Source organism: Palaemon carinicauda, chromosome 16 (assembly GCF_036898095.1).
Source record: "Palaemon carinicauda isolate YSFRI2023 chromosome 16, ASM3689809v2, whole genome shotgun sequence".
NCBI lineage: Eukaryota > Metazoa > Arthropoda > Malacostraca > Decapoda > Palaemonidae > Palaemon > Palaemon carinicauda.
This window is the reverse complement of record NC_090740.1, coordinates 20,227,066-20,245,736: the sequence shown is the minus strand read 5'-3', so window position 1 is coordinate 20,245,736 and position 18,671 is coordinate 20,227,066. Positions and strand designations below refer to the sequence as shown.

At 44.5% G+C, this 18,671-nt stretch overlaps 1 protein-coding gene across 1 annotated transcript in view; it reads right to left on the bottom strand.

Annotated features, from left to right (window-relative positions):
- Positions 1-18,671, bottom strand: part of LOC137655685 (nitric oxide synthase-interacting protein homolog) — a 137,175-nt gene that overhangs the window by 66,558 nt on the left and 51,946 nt on the right. The window contains exon 3 of the mRNA XM_068389644.1: positions 1,711-1,817. Within this exon, the coding sequence (XP_068245745.1) occupies positions 1,711-1,817 (107 nt within the window). The remainder of the gene's footprint in view (positions 1-1,710; positions 1,818-18,671) is intronic.

Here is an 18,671-nt window from a genome sequence, read left to right as displayed (position 1 = left end):
ATTTTTCATAACTCTGATCATCCTTTGCATTCAGAAATTCCCAGATAGTACCATACAGCACGTAATACTAAGTATGCAGTTAATTCTAACAGTCATGCCTTTTCCATCATAAGGTTCAATATTACACATTATTCTAGAAGTTTTATTCCAGCTATGAACAGATTGTGGAATAATATCCCTAATCACGAAGTTATAAATTGGTGGTAAATATGTGCCTGTGTGTAGACGGATATAAATTTTTAGTTTAGTAATAACGTGATGGAAAAACCTTCCAACACTGCAGTAGTCATGTAGGCTATATTTTCTATCAAAGATGTGATCAGTAACCATTATTCAATATTGCATTTGTTGTTGCCACTTTTCATAGGCTTACATATTCCTTCCTGATTGGTAATTAATACTGTACTGAATTGAAAGAAACCAGTATCCTGTCGATGAAATTATTATTATTTTCACACGATAGGATATGAAGTAATTTTTTTCCTTTATTCTTTTTATTAAATTTTTTTTTTCTTAATTAAGTTTCTTTTGTCACCTGTCACCTAACATGACTGTCTCCTGAGTCCATCATTGTCTTTTTTATTCATACATTGATATGACAAATTTGGAAGTAATTTGTATTTTTCCTAACGATACAAACCTGTACCTAATTATAGGGGTATTACTTTCGGTGAAGCTGAAAGGACGAGCCATTAAAATTTAGCAAGGGTTAACTACCCATCCAACTAGTTAGCAGGGGGTAGGGGGGTAGGTATCTACCTCCGTCACTCACACTCCTGTGCCTATGCTTCACTTTGTTTGGAGGTAGGAATTCTAAGGGGGACATGGTTGGCAGGTAAGTTTGTACAAATAGCTACAGGTTTGTATTGTTAGGAAAAATACAAATTACTTCCAAATTTGTCATTTGCTCCGTTTGGAATACAAACCTACGCTATCTATAGGGGTTGACTCACCCCTTGGGGGGGTAGGTGTCCCTACCAATGTGGCTTTTTGCCTTTAACTGGGGTTTCCTTATATGTAGGATAGTACAAAAATAAGGAAACCCTAACACCTTGATAAACCTTGCCAAGCATGGTCTGCGACTTACACAAGCTGTGTGTTGAGATACTAGCCATGTGGCTGTCAAGATAGTCACAACCCCTGAGTTGACAGCAGCAGTGACAGACTTAGCTAGTGTCTTCTTGGGTGATGCCCAGTCTGACTCCAATTAACCTTTTACTCACTACTTCTCCTTCAGGGCATATGCCTGCCAATACACCAGAGGCCACAATCGACACTCAGAACATGAGGATGCTTTAGTACAGACATGCTTCCTACATGAAGCACAGAGAGTGTGGATCTGCATCTGGCTTCTCCATGAAGCGGTTGTAGTGTCTGCCCTTCCCACAGTAAACCTAAAGCTCTTGCTTCCATTCCATTTCCAACAACACCCACTGCATAGGGAGAAAGAATTAACAGTTTTGTCAGAAGCTGTTTTGTGCATCTGTACTCAACTGCAGCCGAGGTAAAAGTGAGTTTTCTCTAACTGGAGGGGTTGTGTTTTCTCACCCCACACCTTCACCAGTCGGATAACTGCTCCTTATCCAATTTCAATAACCTATTATAGCTCAGGCTGAAGTAATCTCCCTAATTAAAGGATGAGGGTTTGTATGCTGTGTAGGAACAAACTGCAACCTATTTCAAAGATCTAAAAAAAATGATAATACTTACCCGTTCCTTTTTGCATTGTTTTTCATATTCTTTCATTTTGCGACTAACTTCATTCTTCTTGGTAATGATGTATTCTAAGATTGATTCCTTATCAAACAGATAACCATCTGAAATAATGTACTATATTAACATTCATATACTGTACATAAAACTCATGTTGATTTTAATCTTTCTTATAATGAACCTTTTACTTTGCCAGTACAGTATCTCAAAGTATAGTTGGAACTGATTACAGTACGTGTTTATAATTAAAGCAATAACTAATTCTTGCTAAATCCTGATAAAAAATTCAGTGCACAGAAAGTTTCTTATGGAACAATAAAAAAGTTACAAATTATAATTTGTATTTTTCCTAACTCTACTAATTTGACATTCTTTACATAAAAGAAGATTCAGCACAAGCTGGCATAAATGATCATAAAAACTTTTCAAGAAGTGAAAAGAACCCTCCTGGTAGTTATCGGGGTAGCAAGGGGAAGCCCGGCTTATCCACACACACACACTATTGAGACTACTTTTGATTGCATGCAGGACTTGCTGGAGGAAAGGTAATAGCGGGATAAGTATACATAATAAATTTCTGTTTGTATGGTTAGGAAAACTACAAACTAGTTGAAAATATATCATTTGTTCCCAGACAAATACAAACCATCATTCTTTACATAAGAGACTCGCCGTCCATGTAACTGGCTGAAAACTTTTGCCCCAGGATTGCCACATCTGAGTTTATGGGATGGGTATCCTGACACCTTGTGAACCTGTTGGTTTGACAATAACAGGAAGGTCGACAGATTGTGTAATGATGATCAGTGAGTAGGGAACCACTTTGTGACTACATCTACAATATGTGTAAACAATAGGTTTGCGGTTATACATACTGAGACCTAGGCAACCCAACTCCCCCTCGCCAGGAGATTGGGGATGCAACAGAATATGTAATCATAAACATAGATTCATACATCTTTCAAAATGAAGCTTATCTGCTGTTGATGAGAGCCAGCTAACAGGGCCTTGGATGCTGTACCTCAAGAAATGGAAAGATGAACAAAAGAAATGGCCAATCATTCCTTTACATTCATCCCAGGCTAATACCATAGCTTCTCACCTTGACCAACTGCTAATATTCCTGTAAGGGAGCTAACACAGCTAGACCAATGGATGAGCAGCCACCACAGGGCCTAAGAAGCACATATCTAGGGAGCTGTGTGTTACATCTAGTAGGTAGAGGGCAGTGAAGGTCATTTGATGCTTCCACACGCCCTGCGCCAGAGAAAAATTGCTTCTGAACACCAGGGATGGGCTGATGCCCATGACATCATGAGCTCTGGATTGTCTTCCCTGGTGACTAGGGAAGGATTGAGGGCAAGGTCAATGATCTGCCTAATCCAGGAGAAAACTGTGTTCTTGGTTATCCTCCTTTTGACTCTGCCTATGCTGACAAGTAGATTTTTAATGTGGGTTAAGCTCCTCTAGTATGCTTGATATAGCACCTTAGCGCTCTCAAAGTACATAGTAACAGATAATCAGTATCATCGATTACATCCCGTAACCTCGCAATCCAGAGGGGCCCAAACATAGAGTTTACTACAGCCAGATTTTGAGTCTTATTGATAAACTCAGGGATGAAGCAGAGTGTACCCTACCCCCCTCCCCTTGAATGGCCAATGTCATAGGAGAGACCATGCAACTTACTGACCCTCTTTGCAGAGGCCAAGGCGAGGAGAAAGACTGTTTTAAAAGTTGAGTCATGATCTGAGGCTTTACTCAACTGTTTACAAGGAGCTTCTACAGGGAATGCAAGACTTTAATTGCATTCCAAGGGGAAAGTCTCACTTCCAACTGAGGACAAGATAACTCAAAGCTCCATAAGAACATAGATAATTCTGCCAAAGAGGATACGTCAACTCCTTTCAGTCTGAAGATCTAGCTTAAGGCCGAGGGTTAGCCTTTCACCACTGAGACTGAGCAGAGACAACCCTTCTACGACACTAACCACAAAAGATCCTCCACTTCACTTGTCAAACTGCAATAGAGGACCTCTTGAGGTATCCATACATCTATCTGTTTTGCCACTGGTAGCAAAAACCCTCTCCGAGTGAGATGCTGGATAGCCTCCAGGTGTGAAGTTGTTGGGATGTGACTACCCTATGATAGATCTTCACATGTGGTGGCGTAGAAAGTCGTGTAAGGGGAGTAGCTTCCTCGGAACCTAGGTCAGCAGCAATAGAAGGTCCAGGTATCATTCTGCATGCTCCCATAGTGGAGCTTTTAGCAGCACTAATAGGTTGGAAGATGATCTCAGCTTGTTGAAGAGCCTCCAGATCAGGCAGAACAGAGAGGGGGAGCGTAGACGTCTATGTTGTCCCAAAAATGATGGAATGCGTCCTGGAACGCTGCCTGTGGAGGAGTACATCTGCAGTTGCCAACTGAGAGACGTCATGAATAGGTCTATTACTGTCAAACACCACAAAGTAAGGACTTTGGTCGCTATCTGAGGATCCAAGGACCACTCAGACCCAACTATAGTATCTGAATCCTGCTCAGATTGTCTGCCAAGGTGTTCTTCCTGCTTGGAATGAATTGGGCTGAAAGATTGCCTTCAACTCCAAGAAGTTTATGTGGCATTACCGATTAGAGTAGGACAACAGCAAGGAGGCCATGCGCTGTTGTAGGTGATCCACCCACCTTTCTTTTAATGTCTGTGTAGCGTATCATACACGGAGGAGGAGAAAGAAATTTGGAAATAATTTGTATTTTTTCTAACTATACAAACCTTGAGCTCTTTACAGTGGATATTATTTTGGCGAATGCTAAAAACTGGTCAAAGGGATTTTTAGCAAGGCACCCTGCTTACAAACGCACCTGTGAAATGACATCACTTTTTTAATGCAGGCAGGACTTTTAAGGGGACTATGTGATGGTGGGAGAGTTATGTGTAATGAGCTCACTGTTTGTATAGTTAGGAAAAATACAAATTACTTCAAAATTTGTCATTGTTCCAGCACCTGATACAAACCACTACTATCTTAACAGTGGAGACTCACCCTTAGATGGGTGAAAGTTCTTAATCAACTAGCTGATTTCTGACCTGAGGTGAGATTCTGAGCTTCACACAAACTTGATAGACACACCCTGACACCTTGCTAGCTCTCAGAATGCATGAGAGAGATATCAGCCTGGGTAATCAGTGCGGTTATGTGCAAACTAAGCATTGTGACTTGACCGGTAAGGGAAAAATGATATTTTAATTATAAAATAAATTTTTGAATATACTTACCCGGTGAATATATATAGCTGCAACTCTGTTGCTCGACAGACAAAAAACTGTAAAAAACTCGCCAGCGATCGCTATACAGGTTGCGGGTGTGCCCATCAGCGCCAACTGTCGGCCAGATACCATACTCAATGTAAACAAAGACTCAATTTCTTCTCATCCCACTGCGTCTCTATTGGGGAGGAAGGGAGGGTCGTTTAATTTATATATTCACCGGGTAAGTATATTCAAAAATTTATTTTATAATTAAAATATCATTTTTAAACATTTAACTTAGCCGGTGAATATATATAGCTGATTCACACCCAGGGTGGTGGGTAGACACCAGTTAAATATGTTTACATCTTATGAGCTAAGAGTTTTTATTTCATTTTAGAAGTTATCAATATAACAAAAACAAAATAAATAGGTACCTGGTAAGGAAGTCGACTTAGACGATTACTCTGCCTTATAAGTACGTCTTCCTTACGGAGCCTCGCGACCCTCTTAGGATGCTGACAGACCCCTAGGAGCTGAAGTATCAAGGGCTGCAACCCATACAACAGGACCTCATCAAACCCCTAATCTGGGCGCTCTCAAGAAATGACTTTGACCACCCGCCAAATCAACCAGGATGCGAAAGGCTTCTCAGCCTTCCGGACAACCCATAAAAACAACATTAAAAACATTTCAAGAGACAGATTAAAAGGATATGGAATTAGGGAATTGTAGTGGTTGAGCCCTCACCCACTACTGCACTCGCTGCTACGAATGGTCCCAGTGTGTAGCAGTTCTCGTAAAGAGACTGGACATCTTTCAAGTAAAATGACGCGAACACTGACTTGCTTCTCCAATAGGTTGCGTCCATTATACTTTGCAGAGATCTATTTTGCTTAAAGGCCACGGAAGTTGCTACAGCTCTAACTTCGTGCGTCTTCACCTTAAGCAAAGCTCGGTCTTCCTCACTCAGATGTGAATGAGCTTCTCGTATTAACAATCTGATAAAGTATGACAAAGCATTCTTTGACATAGGCAAGGATGGTTTCTTAACTGAACACCATAAAGCTTCAGATTGGCCTCGTAAAGGTTTAGTACGCTTTAAATAGAACTTAAGAGCTCTAACAGGGCATAAGACTCTTTCTAGTTCATTGCCTACGATCTCCGATAAGCTGGGAATATCGAAAGATTTAGGCCAAGGCCGAGAAGGCAGCTCATTTTTGGCTAGAAAACCAAGTTGCAGCGAACAAGTAGCTTTTTCCGACGAAAATCCGATGTTCTTGCTGAAGGCATGAATCTCACTGACTCTTTTGGCCGAGGCTAAGCATACCAGGAAAAGAGTCTTAAGAGTGAGATCTTTCAGGGAGGCTGATTGTAACGGCTCAAACCTGTCTGACATGAGGAATCTTAGTACCACGTCTAAATTCCATCCAGGGGTAGCCAAACGACGCTCCTTGGTGGTCTCAAAAGACTTAAGGAGGTCTTGCAGATCTTTATTGTTGGAAAGATCTAAGCCTCTATGCCGGAAGACCGATGCCAACATGCTTCTGTAGCCCTTGATAGTGGGAGCTGAAAGGGATCGTCCTTTTCTCAGGTATAAGAGAAAATCAGCTATTTGAGCTACAGAGGTACTGGTCGAGGATACAGAAACTGACTTGCACCAGTCTCGGAAGACTTCCCACTTCGATTGGTAGACTCTAATGGTAGACGCTCTCCTTGCTCTAGCAATCGCACTGGCTGCCTCCTTCGAAAAGCCTCTAGCTCTCGAGAGTCTTTCGATAGTCTGAAGGCAGTCAGACGAAGAGCGTGGAGGCTTTGGTGTACCTTCTTTACGTGTGGCTGACGTAGAAGGTCTACTCTTAGAGGAAGATTTCTGGGAACGTCTACTAACCATCGAAGTACCTCGGTGAACCATTCTCTCGCGGGCCAGAGGGGAGCACCTAACGTCAACCTTGTCCCTTCGTGAGAGGCGAACTTCTGCAGTACCTTGTTGACAATCTTGAACGGTGGGAATGCGTAGAGATCCAGATGTGACCAATCTAGGAGGAAGGCATCTATATGTATCGCTGCTGGGTCCGGGACTGAGGAGCAATAGATTGGAAGCCTCTTGGTCAGCGAGGTTGCAAAGAGATCTATGGTTGGTTGACCCCAAGTGGCCCAAAGTCTCTTGCACACATCCTTGTGGAGGGTCCATTCGGTTGGAATTACTTGCCCTTTCCGACTGAGACAATCTGCTATGACGTTCAAGTCGCCTTGGATGAACCTCGTTACTAGGGAGATGTCTTGACCTTTTGACCAGATGAGCAGGTCCCTTGCAATCTCGTACAACGTCAGTGAGTGGGTACCTCCTTGTTTGGAGATGTACGCCAAGGCCGTGGTGTTCTCCGAGTTTAATTCCACCACTTTGCCTCGAAGGAGATACTCGAAGCTTTTCAAGGCCAGATGAACTGCCAACAGCTCCTTGCAGTTGATATGCATGCTCCTTTGACTCGAGTTCCACAGGCCTGAGCATTCCCGACCGTCCAGTGTCGCGCCCCAGCCCAAGTCCGAAGCGTCCGAGAAGAGAACGTGGTTGGGAGTCTGAACAGCCAGGGGAAGACCCTCTCTTAGGTTGATATTGTCCTTCCACCAAGTCAGACAAGACTTTATCTTTCCGGAAATCGGGATCGAGACCGCCTCTAGCGTCTTGTCCTTTTTCCAGTGAAAAGCCAGATGGAATTGAAGAGGACGGAGGTGTAGTCTTCCTAGTGATACAAATTGTTCCAGGGATGACAGCGTCCCTACCAGACTCATCCACAGCCTGACTGAGCAGCGTTCCTTCTTCAGCATCTTCTGGATGGATAGCAGGGCTTGATCTATTCTGGGGGCCGACGGAAAAGCCCGAAAAGCTAGACTGTGAATCTCCATCCCTAAATACAGAATAGTTTGGGATGGGACCAGCTGCGACTTTTCCAAATTGACTAGGAGTCCCAATTCCTTGGTCAGATCTAGAGTCCACTTTAGATCCTTCAGACAGCGACGACTGGAAGAGGCTCTGAGAAGCCAGTCGTCCAAATAAAGGGAGGCTCGGATGTCCGATAAGTGGAGGAATTTGGCTACATTCCTCATCAGCCTCGTAAACACGAGAGGAGCTGTGCTTAGGCCAAAGCACAGGGCCCGAAACTGGTAAACCACACCTTCGAAGACGAATCTCAGAAAAGGTTGGGAGTCTGAGTGAATAGGGATATGGAAGTAGGCGTCCCTTAGGTCTAGCGAGACCATCCAGTCTTCCTTTCTGACCGCTGCTAAGACTGACTTTGTGGTCTCCATGGAGAACTTCGTCTTTGTGACAAAGACATTCAGAGCACTGACGTCTAGCACCGGTCTCCAACCTCCTGTCTTCTTTGAAACTAGGAAGAGCCGGTTGTAAAATCCCGGTGATCGAAGGTCCGAGACTTTGACCACCGCTCCCTTCTCTAGCAAAAGAGACACTTCCAGTTTCAGGGCTTGTCTCTTTTCTTCCTCTCTGTACCTGGGAGAGAGATCGATGGGGGACGTCGCTAGAGGGGGTTTGCGTACAAAAGGGATTTTGCACCCCTCTCTGAGTAACTTCACAGATTGTTGATCTGCGCCTCTCTTCTCCCAGGCTTGCCAGAAGTTCTTGAGTCTGGCTCCCACTGCTGTCTGAAGTTGCGGGCAGTCAGACTCTGCCCTTGGAGGACTTGGGTCCTTTCCTCTTCCCTCGTTTCCCTTCGGCACGAGCACCTCCTCTGCTGGAGGCTCTGCCACGAAAGGGCGGAATAAAGCGAGACGCTGGAGTGTCTATCCTCGGTCTAGCAGACAATGTAGGCAAAGGGGGAGCTTTGCGAGCCGAGGACGCAACTAGATCATGGGTGTCCTTCTGAACTAACGATGCGGCAATTTCCTTTACCAAGACTTCAGGAAACAGGCACTTGGAAAGGGGAGCAAAGAGAAGTTCAGATCTCTGGCATGGCGTAACTCCAGCAGACAGGAAAGAACAGAGAGACTCTCGCTTCTTCAGGACTCCGGACGTGAATGAGGCAGCTAACTCATTGGACCCATCACGGACGGCCTTGTCCATGCAGGACATAATGAGCAAGGAAATATCATTATCTGCCGAAGAGATTTTCCTGCTCAGGGCTCCTAAGCACCAGTCTAAAAAGTTAAAGACTTCGAAAGCCCTAAATATCCCTTTAAGAAGGTGGTCCAGGTCCGATGGTGACCAACAAACCTTCGAGCGTCTCATGGCAAGGCGGCGGGGAGAGTCTACAAGACTTGAGAAGTCGCCCAGGGCAGAGGCAGGAACTCCCAAGCCGAGAACTTCTCCCGTGGCATACCAGACGCTCGATCTAGAAGAGAGTTTAGATGGGGGAAAGGCAAATGCTGTCTTCCCTAAACTCTTCTTGGACTCTAACCAGTCTCCTAACAGCCGCAAAGCTCTCTTGGATGAGCGTGAGAGAACGAGTTTCGTAAAGGCAGGTGCGGTAGCAGGCACTCCTAATACAAACTCTGACGGAGGAGAACGAGGAGCCACAGAAACAAAGTGGTCCGGAAACAACTCCTTGAATACAGCCATGACTTTTCTAAAGTCCAATGATGGTTGAGTTGCCTTATGCTCGTCCAGTTCTGAAGGTTGATCGTCTTGTGGTTCAGCAACGTCCTCATCTGATAGTTCCTCATCCGAAAACTGATGAGGAAACGGCAACGGAGTGGGCAACGTCTGGCTCGCTGAGTCCGGTCGCACTGGTGCATGCGTGACGGAGCCGGACGCAACGTCATGGAACTGCTGCACAGTCTGTGAACTGTCAACAACCATGGGTGCGCGAGGACGCACAGCGTCCACCCGAGACTGTCTAGACCGTCTGGGTTGTGCAGTCAACACCATACCGGGTTGCGGAGGTTGACGCACAGCGTCAAAACAAGTCACCTCTGATGGTTGCTGAACGTCCTGAACGTCAACAACCACCTCCGTGCGTCGCCTAATGTCAACGTGCGGCTGGCAACCCACACTGGGTCGCATCGGAGGAGGAACCACCTCAACTGGTAGACGCGAGAAGGTAACCTCAGCGTCAACAGGACGCACAACAGACCGCTTGGAAGGTTGTTGGCCAGAAGGTTCAGCAGCAACCTTCTCCGCATTAAAGTCCTCCATCAAGGACGCAAGCTTGGACTGCATGTCTTGCAGCAAAGCCCATTTAGGGTCTACGGGAGCAGGTGCGGCAACAGACGGGGTTAGCGACTGAGGCGGTACCGCTTTGCCTCTCTTAGGCGGTGAGCAGTCATCAGATGACGGCAGCGAGTCCGAACTGACCCAGTGGCTACAACCGGGACGTTGGACTTGTCCTGAAGGGACCGACTTACGTTTTAAAGGTCGTGAGACCTTGGTCCAAAGTTTCTTACGAGAAACACCTTCGGACGACGAGGTAAAAACGGGCTCTCTCGTCTTACGTAGGTAGGGGCGATCTTGGGGAGATACGCCTGATACCATGGAGGGAACGTCTGTTCGCTGATCAAGGCCTCTCGAACCCATGCGTCGTACGACATTGCTTCTCCCCTGGGCTTGGGAGCTTGCAAGAGGTCCCGGACTAGGAGGACGACAGGCACGAACAGACGAACCCTCAAGCGCAACACTGTTCACAACACTTTCACTAGGCACTTTATCACTTCCCGCGGCACTTTGGCACTTTAGCTCCTTAACATCCGCCATGAGTTGATTGCGGTCACTTGCAAGGGACTCAACTCTCTCCCCCAAGGCATGGATAGCACGCATCATGTCAGCCATCGATGGTTCCTGAGTGCTAGGAGGGGGGTTAGGAACAACCACTACAGGGGAAGGAATAGGTTGAGGGGCATGAGGAGAGGAAAAATCTATCGACCTAGAAGAACTTCTCCTTAATCTATCTCTCTCTAGCCTGCGTGTGTACTTCTCAAATTCGATAAAATCGAATTCCGAAAGGCCCACGCATTCCTCACACCGATCTTCCAATTGACAGGTTTTACCCCGACAATTGGAACAAACAGTGTGAGGGTCGAGAGAAGCCTTTGGAAGACGCCTAGAACAGTCCCTAGCATTGCATTTTCTAAACTTGGGAACTTGTGATAGGTCAGCCATTTTGAATTGGTCAAGGGAAAATTCCAAAAAACGATCTAAGTCATCAACAATGAATCCGATACAAAAAAGAGTTCAAGGATTTATTTGAAGAAAAACCCTGCACAGCGAAAGCTCAAAACCAAAATAAAGTACTTCACCAAATATGATGGGAAAAACTCCAGGTTTCAACAGCGAGTAAAGTACGTCTTGTCGACATGTCGACAGAGAAGAAATTGAGTCTTTGTTTACATTGAGTATGGTATCTGGCCGACAGTTGGCGCTGATGGGCACACCCGCAACCTGCATAGCGATCGCTGGCGAGTTTTTTACAGTTTTTTGTCTGTCGAGCAACAGAGTTGCAGCTATATATATTCACCGGCTAAGTTAAATATTTAAAACTTGAAGTTAAATTTCACACTTAACCTAGGCATTGCCAGACTCCATCTCGCAGGGAGAATGGTGGCCATAATAAATATATACAATGTACATATATCAGGTTACAGAAGGGAATATGGTACTCACCTGCAGTCAGAGATCAGCTTACAGTTCCTCGGATGCTGAAACTCTAAGAGAGGAGAGAATGAAGAACGAAGAGGGCAGTCACTTCATATTCATTCTAGACTTACTGCCGGGTAACATGTACCGAGGTGTTTCTGACCACATTTTGTGCAGCAAATACAGGACCTATGGAAAAGGAGGAAAAGGTGTTCAGGTTCCTGTGGTTTACGTCTTGCAGGTAGTGAGCTGTGAAGGTCATTTGATGCTTCCACATACCTGCTTATAATACCTGCACATAGATTAGTTCCTTTTGAATGCCAAGGACGTGCCTATGCCCCTGACGTCGTGAGCTCTGGTCTACAACCTTGGAGTAAAATTCGGATTCAGGGCTCAATCAACCACCTGCCAAATCCAGGCAGAGATTATGTTTCAAGTAATCATCCTATTGATCCTGCCCATACTGACACGCAGTTTGTTGACACATGGGTGAGCTCCTGTGGTTCATTTGAGATAACTCCTCAGTGCCTTCACATGGCACAGTAACAGCTGACCTGGGTCATCAGTTACAAGACAGACACTCTCAATACGGAAAGGCCCGAATCTAGGATCCGCTACTACCGGATTTTGAGTCTTGGCAACAAAATTAGGGACAAAGCTGTGTGTCACCAGTCTCTATCCCCTTGAATGGGTGACGTTGCAGGACAGACCATGTAGCTCGCTGACTCTCTTTGCAGAGGTCAGGGCTAGAAGATAAAGTTTCTTGAGCAGAAAGCTGCAATCTGATGACTGACACTGGCTCATAAGGTGCTCTTTTCAGGACTCGTAGTACGCTCTAAACTCCATAAGAAGAGAGAGAATTCCAACGAGGTAGAAATGTTAACTCCGCCTAATCTAAAGGCGAGGCTCAAGGCTGAGCGCTAAACTTTGACCACCAAGACCAAGCAGAGTTTTTCCTTTCTGAGGTACAATAACTCCACTATCACTTGGATAGTACAAAGAGAGGAGCGATACCCCTTCCATGACACCAACCACAAAAGATAGCTACTCTTGGAAGTATCCTAACATCCTCTTCGCAACTGGTTGTGATGAGCCTCTCGCTGAGAGGAGATGATGGATAATCTCTAAGCATGAAGATAGTAGCCCTGTGGAATATCTGCGTGTGGTTGTCTGAGTAGATTGGGAAGTGGAGGAAGCTCCCTCGGACCCTCTGTGAGCAGATGTAGAAGGTCCAGGAACCATTGGAGCTATGAGGGTTATCAAGAGATCTTGCAACGGCCTTACCTTGTTCAGAAGCCTCATTACTAGGCAGAAGGGGGGAATCGCATAGACATCCATGTTGTCCCACTGATGTTGAAAGGCATTTTGCCAGATGGCCTGGGGATCCTGTACTGGCGAGCAGTACAACCGGAAGTTTCCAATTGAGGGACGCCACGAACAAGTCTATCGTCGGCGAACCCCACAAAGTCAAGATTTTGTTGGCTATCTAATGTTTTAAAGACCATTTGGAGCCAACTATCAATGTCTTCCTGATCAGATTGTCCGCCAAAACACTTCTCTTGCATGTGATGGAACGGGCTGATAGTGCCACAGAGTTGTCTTCCGTCCATCTTATTATCTCCACAGCTAAATGGCATAGGGTTTGTGAAAAAGTACCTCTTCGCTTGTTTGTATATGCCATTAATGTGGTGTTGTCACTCATCAGCACCACAGAGTGAACTGAAAAAAGTTGATGGAATTGCTTGAGGGCTAAAAAGGTCCCCTTCATTTCCAGGAGGTCTACTCCCCTGAGGAGGTTGGTGTCTAACACCCACCAATTCAGGTCTCTCTTTTGCTAAGACGCTATCGGAACCCGAAGACTCGGAGATCTTTGTGCTGAGACCATGGGAGAGACTGTATGCAAAGACGGCTGTTTGGAAACAGTCCCTCCAAGGAGGACAGGTGCCCAGTAGCCTTGGCCACCGATGTGCTGGTAGCGTGTCTTGCTATAGAAAGGGGCGTATGGCCTGCTTTAGTCTCTCTATTCTGTCTATGGATGGAACCTGCTTTAGTCTCTCTATTATATCTATGGATGAAAAGACTTTGCTTAGTTGTGATATATTTTCATACCAATATATACCAGGTATTGTGAAGCTTGCAGAGAGGACTTTATCTGATTTACCACATTCCCCATATCGTGGCAAAATTCTAAGAGTTTGTCTCGACGAAGAAGTGTCTCCATCGACAAATGCCGTCCTTGGGCGCCCAAGACCCATGTGAACATCCAAAGGGGCTGCAGACGGGCAGAAACTCAACACATTAAATTGGTATATCTTTTTGTCTGGGACAAATCTTAGGTACTTCCCTGGTGATGGATGACTAAGGATCTGGAGGTATGCATCATTCAAATCCAGTGTTACCATGAAGTCCTTCAGTCTGACAGCCTGTCTGACCATTTGAACCATCTCCATCTTGAACAGGTTTGTTGGACACACCCATTCAAAGCTGAGACATCTATGACTGATTTCTAGCCTCCCTTCACGTAGGAACTTGACATAACTGGATGTTGGAGTTAGGAGATGGTGAGTGTGTGAACAGGACGTGGTATCTTGCTCGGAGGGCGGAGATCGACCAAGGTTCGTCTCTGTAGAACATTCACCTCTGCCAAGAGGAATGGCTCCCTAGTGGAACTGGCCACGTCTTCCACCTCTAGCTCCTGTACCTCTTAAAATTGTAGCCCGAAAGGGCTGTTTGGGACCTTCCTTTTGGGCATGAGACCGTATGCTGTGCCCCTGTCGTTTTACCGGTAATGATCTTTGCAGTGGTGGTACAGAGAAGTATGGGCGAAAAGTCATTGCCTGATGGAGGAATGAGTCTTAGCTCGCCTCCCTCCATCTTTATGCGACGGCCTCAATGTCCTCCACATTAAAAAAGGAGGGACAATCCATTGAAGAGTTGCAAAGCTTCATAGATTCTCTCCTTGGTACCTGTCTCTGGAATTTTGAGATGATGGCATCCTACCTTCTCAAAATCCAGTTGATCTACTGGTTGAGAACATTGTGGGCAAAGAATTCCACCATCCTGGAGCCTGAGACATGGAATGCAGACATTCCTTCCTTCCTTCTGGTCAGTGGAAAAGTTTTCATCTCTGAAAAGGTATCCCAAGGATCCCAACCAGTAGTCCAACCATGAAGCAGCTTGAAAAGAGCACTTTGCAACCCGCTCCAAGTTTGCGGCGTCCATCGCAGAGGAAGCCACTGACAGAGAAGCTAACCTATCAAGGGGCATATTCTGGGACAAGGCCCAAATTGCTGGGTTCAGTGGAAGGGGTGATGGATTGTCTTCTATAATCTCAAAGTACTTCCTCTGCCATACATACGGTAGAGGAAGGAACTATGAAACTCCTGCCACTTGGGTGTATGCTCTCTTCTTAGCTCCTTTAAACCCCCTAGACCAAGGCAAGGCTACCCCTGGCTTGGTGGGCCTGGGGGTGTCATAGAAGAGAATAAGGAAAATATCCTTTCCCTCAGTGGGAGCTTGATCCATTTCTCCCAAGGAGTTGATCTTGCAAATACAAACCAGCAACTGTAAAAAGACATGATCTGCATCCATCTGCTCCTGGGGAGAAATCTTTGGATTGGCGGACACAGGTAGCATTCCGTCAAAATGTTCATTACCATCATTAAAAGGGTCTTCTGCCCCCAATCTCACATCCATAGGAGCCTGCAGTGGGTTGATGTCATCAACTGATCATCTAGCAGATAATTGAGGCCTCGGAAGGAGGCCACATTCCTCCGGTCTTACGGAGGCAGACTTGGGATCTGAAGGATCTTTCCTCGAAGCCGCCCGTTGAGATACTACCACCAGAGAGGTATTGGATCCTTTGACTGGCCAGACAGTAATGCATTGGATCCCTCTCTCTGGTCACGGCTTATTTTTTCTTTGCCTACACTTACACAGAATAGTTTGGCCTATTCTTTACATATTCTCGTCTTTCCTCATACACCTGACAACAATGAGATACTTAACACTTCTTCACCCAAGGGGTTAATTACTGTACTGCAATTTGTTCAGTGTACTTTCCTCTTGGTAAGGGTAGAAGAGACTCTTTAGCTGTGGTAAGCAGCTCTTCTAGGAGAAGGACACTCCAATATTAAACCACTGTTCTCTAGTCTTGGGTAGTGCCATAGCCTCTGTACCATGGTCTTCCACTGTCTTGGGTTGGAGTTCTCTTGCTTGAGGGTACACTCAGGCACACTATTCTATCTTATTTTTTTTTTCTTCCTCTTGTTTTTTTGAAATGGTGTGTTGGGCAGGCTTAATAGAAGGGCCATGGATGCCTGGTGGTTTATCAAGAGGTTGTCTTTTCCTTTTTCTGATTCTTTTTTTTCTCAAAACCATCCTTACTGTCCTCCCTTCAGTTGAAGTGGCTATCCTGGAGGGTATTTAGCCTTGCATGGTGTATCGGCTCCTCCATGTTGACCAGTTTTTCTGACTTTTTATTATAGTCTATGGGTATCATCAATCACTTTGTTTATAATTCTGTACGTATTGTTTTTGTTATAATTCTTGTTAATCTAGTTTTTAAGTATGATGTCTCTTTTTTATTTCTATTAATTCTTATGCTGTCTGGAGACATTGAGCGAAATCCTGGACCAGTACGTCCTAGATTTCGTCAATGTCGTCTTCTGTATTGCAATATTCGTGGTCTTCATGCAAATATCCAAGACCTTACAGTTGCGTCCAGACAGTATGATATTCTTTTGTGCTCAGAAACTTTGGTTTCTAATATGAGGCACTCATCTGAGCTCCTTATAACTGGTTTCAAGAAGCCAATAATGTTGAAACGTGATGCCATCCCTAGGGCCCGGGGAATGGCGGTGTATATTAGGACCGAGTACCCTGCTTCTCATAAGTCCTGCTATCAATGTGGATGTCATGAGATTCAGGTAATAAAAGTTTGTGGCAGGCATAACAACTTTTATTTATGTTCAATCTACCGGAATCCAGACATGGATGATTCTATCTTCGATTGTCTTCTTACCATTATGGCTAAGATACAAGAAGATGATAGAAAGGCTTCTTTTGTCTTTGTTGGTGATTTTAATGCTCACCATAGGGAGTGGTTAAGTTCTATCTCTCCTACCGATCGCCATGGCTTAAGAGCTTTAGACTTTGCCTCTGAATCAGGCTGTGAGCAAATCATAAATGAAGCTACTCACAGGTCTGGTAATTGCTTGGACCTTGTATACACTGACTCCCCTGGCGTTATAACTGGTAAGGTTGGTTCTCCAGTCGGGACATCTGATCATGCCTTGATTTCATTATTAGTGAAGACTGAGCAGCCTGTCCCTGATATATCATATTCTTGTAAAATTTATATGAAATCCCAAGCAGACTGGAATGGGATTTTACATGATCTTTTGTGCTTGAATTGGTCACAATTATATAATAGTGTAGATCCTGTTGTCCCTTTGAATGAGAATCTAGTCAACATAATTGATAGGCGTATCCCTTCTCGTGTGCTAAGGTACCGAGTGAAGGACAAACCGTGGTTCAATAATGATTGTAGACGTGCTTTTTTGGAGAAGCAGGAGGCCTATCAACTTTGGAAGGGTAACAGATCAGATTTGACCTGGAACAACTATACTCAGCTTCGAGCTTTTGCTCAGAGAGTGTATGCCTCAACTGAAAAGGAGTACAATTTAACCATAAAAGAAACACTTTCTGGTACAACTCAGGAACATAAATGGTGGTCTACCCTTAAATCTGCACTCTTTGGTGTAGATGCAACAGTTCCTCCTTTACTTAAACCAGATGGCTCAGTCACTCACTGTCCAAAGGAAAAGGCAACCCTTTTGGCTGATGTTTTTGACAGTAAACAGAGTAATGAAAAACTTGAACTTCCTCATTCCTGTTTTCCTGAGGCTAAACTAACTAGTTTAGCTTTTCGATCTCGTGAGATTAAAGCTCTGTTGATGGACCTTGATGCTTATGGAGGTGTAGACCCAAATGGTATTTTTCCTTTGTTTTTTATAAAGACAGCAGATTTCTTAGCTCCAAAGTTATCTGTTATTTTGCGCAAGTTAGCAAGAAGAAGAGCTTTTAGCACTAGTTGGAGAATTGGTAATGTTACTCCTCTATGTAAATGTGTTTGTGGTAGCTCAAGTCCCACTGATTACCGCCCAATTTCAATAACTCCCATATCATCTAAAGTTTTTGAACGTCTTCTGGCAAAACGTCTTAATAGGTTTGCTGAAGGTAATCATCTACTCCCTAGTTTGCAATTTGGTTTTCGTAAAGGCCTTGGAGCATGTGATGCCCTTCTTACAATCTCCAATGCTGTACAGAAATCCCTTGATTGTGGTCGGGAAGTTCGTATGATTGGCCTTGATTTTAGTGCTGCCTTTGACCGAGTTAATCATGAGGCCCTTGTTTTCAAACTGAAACAGTTGGGAGTGGGTGGGTCATTTCTTAGCATTATTATTGATTTTTTAAGTAATAGATCTCAAAGAGTTGTTGTTGATGGGCACCATAGTGATTATAGGAATGTGATATCTGGTGTTCCACAGGGTAGTGTTCTTGGCCCATTACTTTTCATACTATATACACATGACATGTGGTTTGGCCTAGAAAACAAGCTTGTTGCATATGCAGATGATGCTACTCTCTTTGCATCAATTCCATCCCCTGAATGTAGATCTAGGGTTGGTGAATCCCTTAATAGAGATTTAGCTAGAATTAGTGCATGGTGCAAATTATGGGGTATGAAGTTGAATCCTAACAAAACTCAAAGTATGATTGTAAGTAGGTCAAGGACGGTGGTTCCTCAACATCCGGATCTCAGTATTGATAATGTTTCTTTAAATATGTATGACTCTTTCAAAATTTTAGGTGTGATTCTCGACAGTAAATTTACTTTTGAGAAACATATAAGGTCTGTGTCTTCTTCAATTTCACAAAAAATAGGCTTATTGAGAAAGTCTTTCAAGATTTTCGGTGATCAATCTATTCTGAAGAAGTGTTTTAATTCTTTCATTCTACCTTGTTTTGAGTATTGTTCTCCTGTCTGGTCTTCAGCTGCTGATTCTCATCTTAATTTGTTGGACAGAAACTTACGGTCTATTAAATTTCTTATTCCTGATC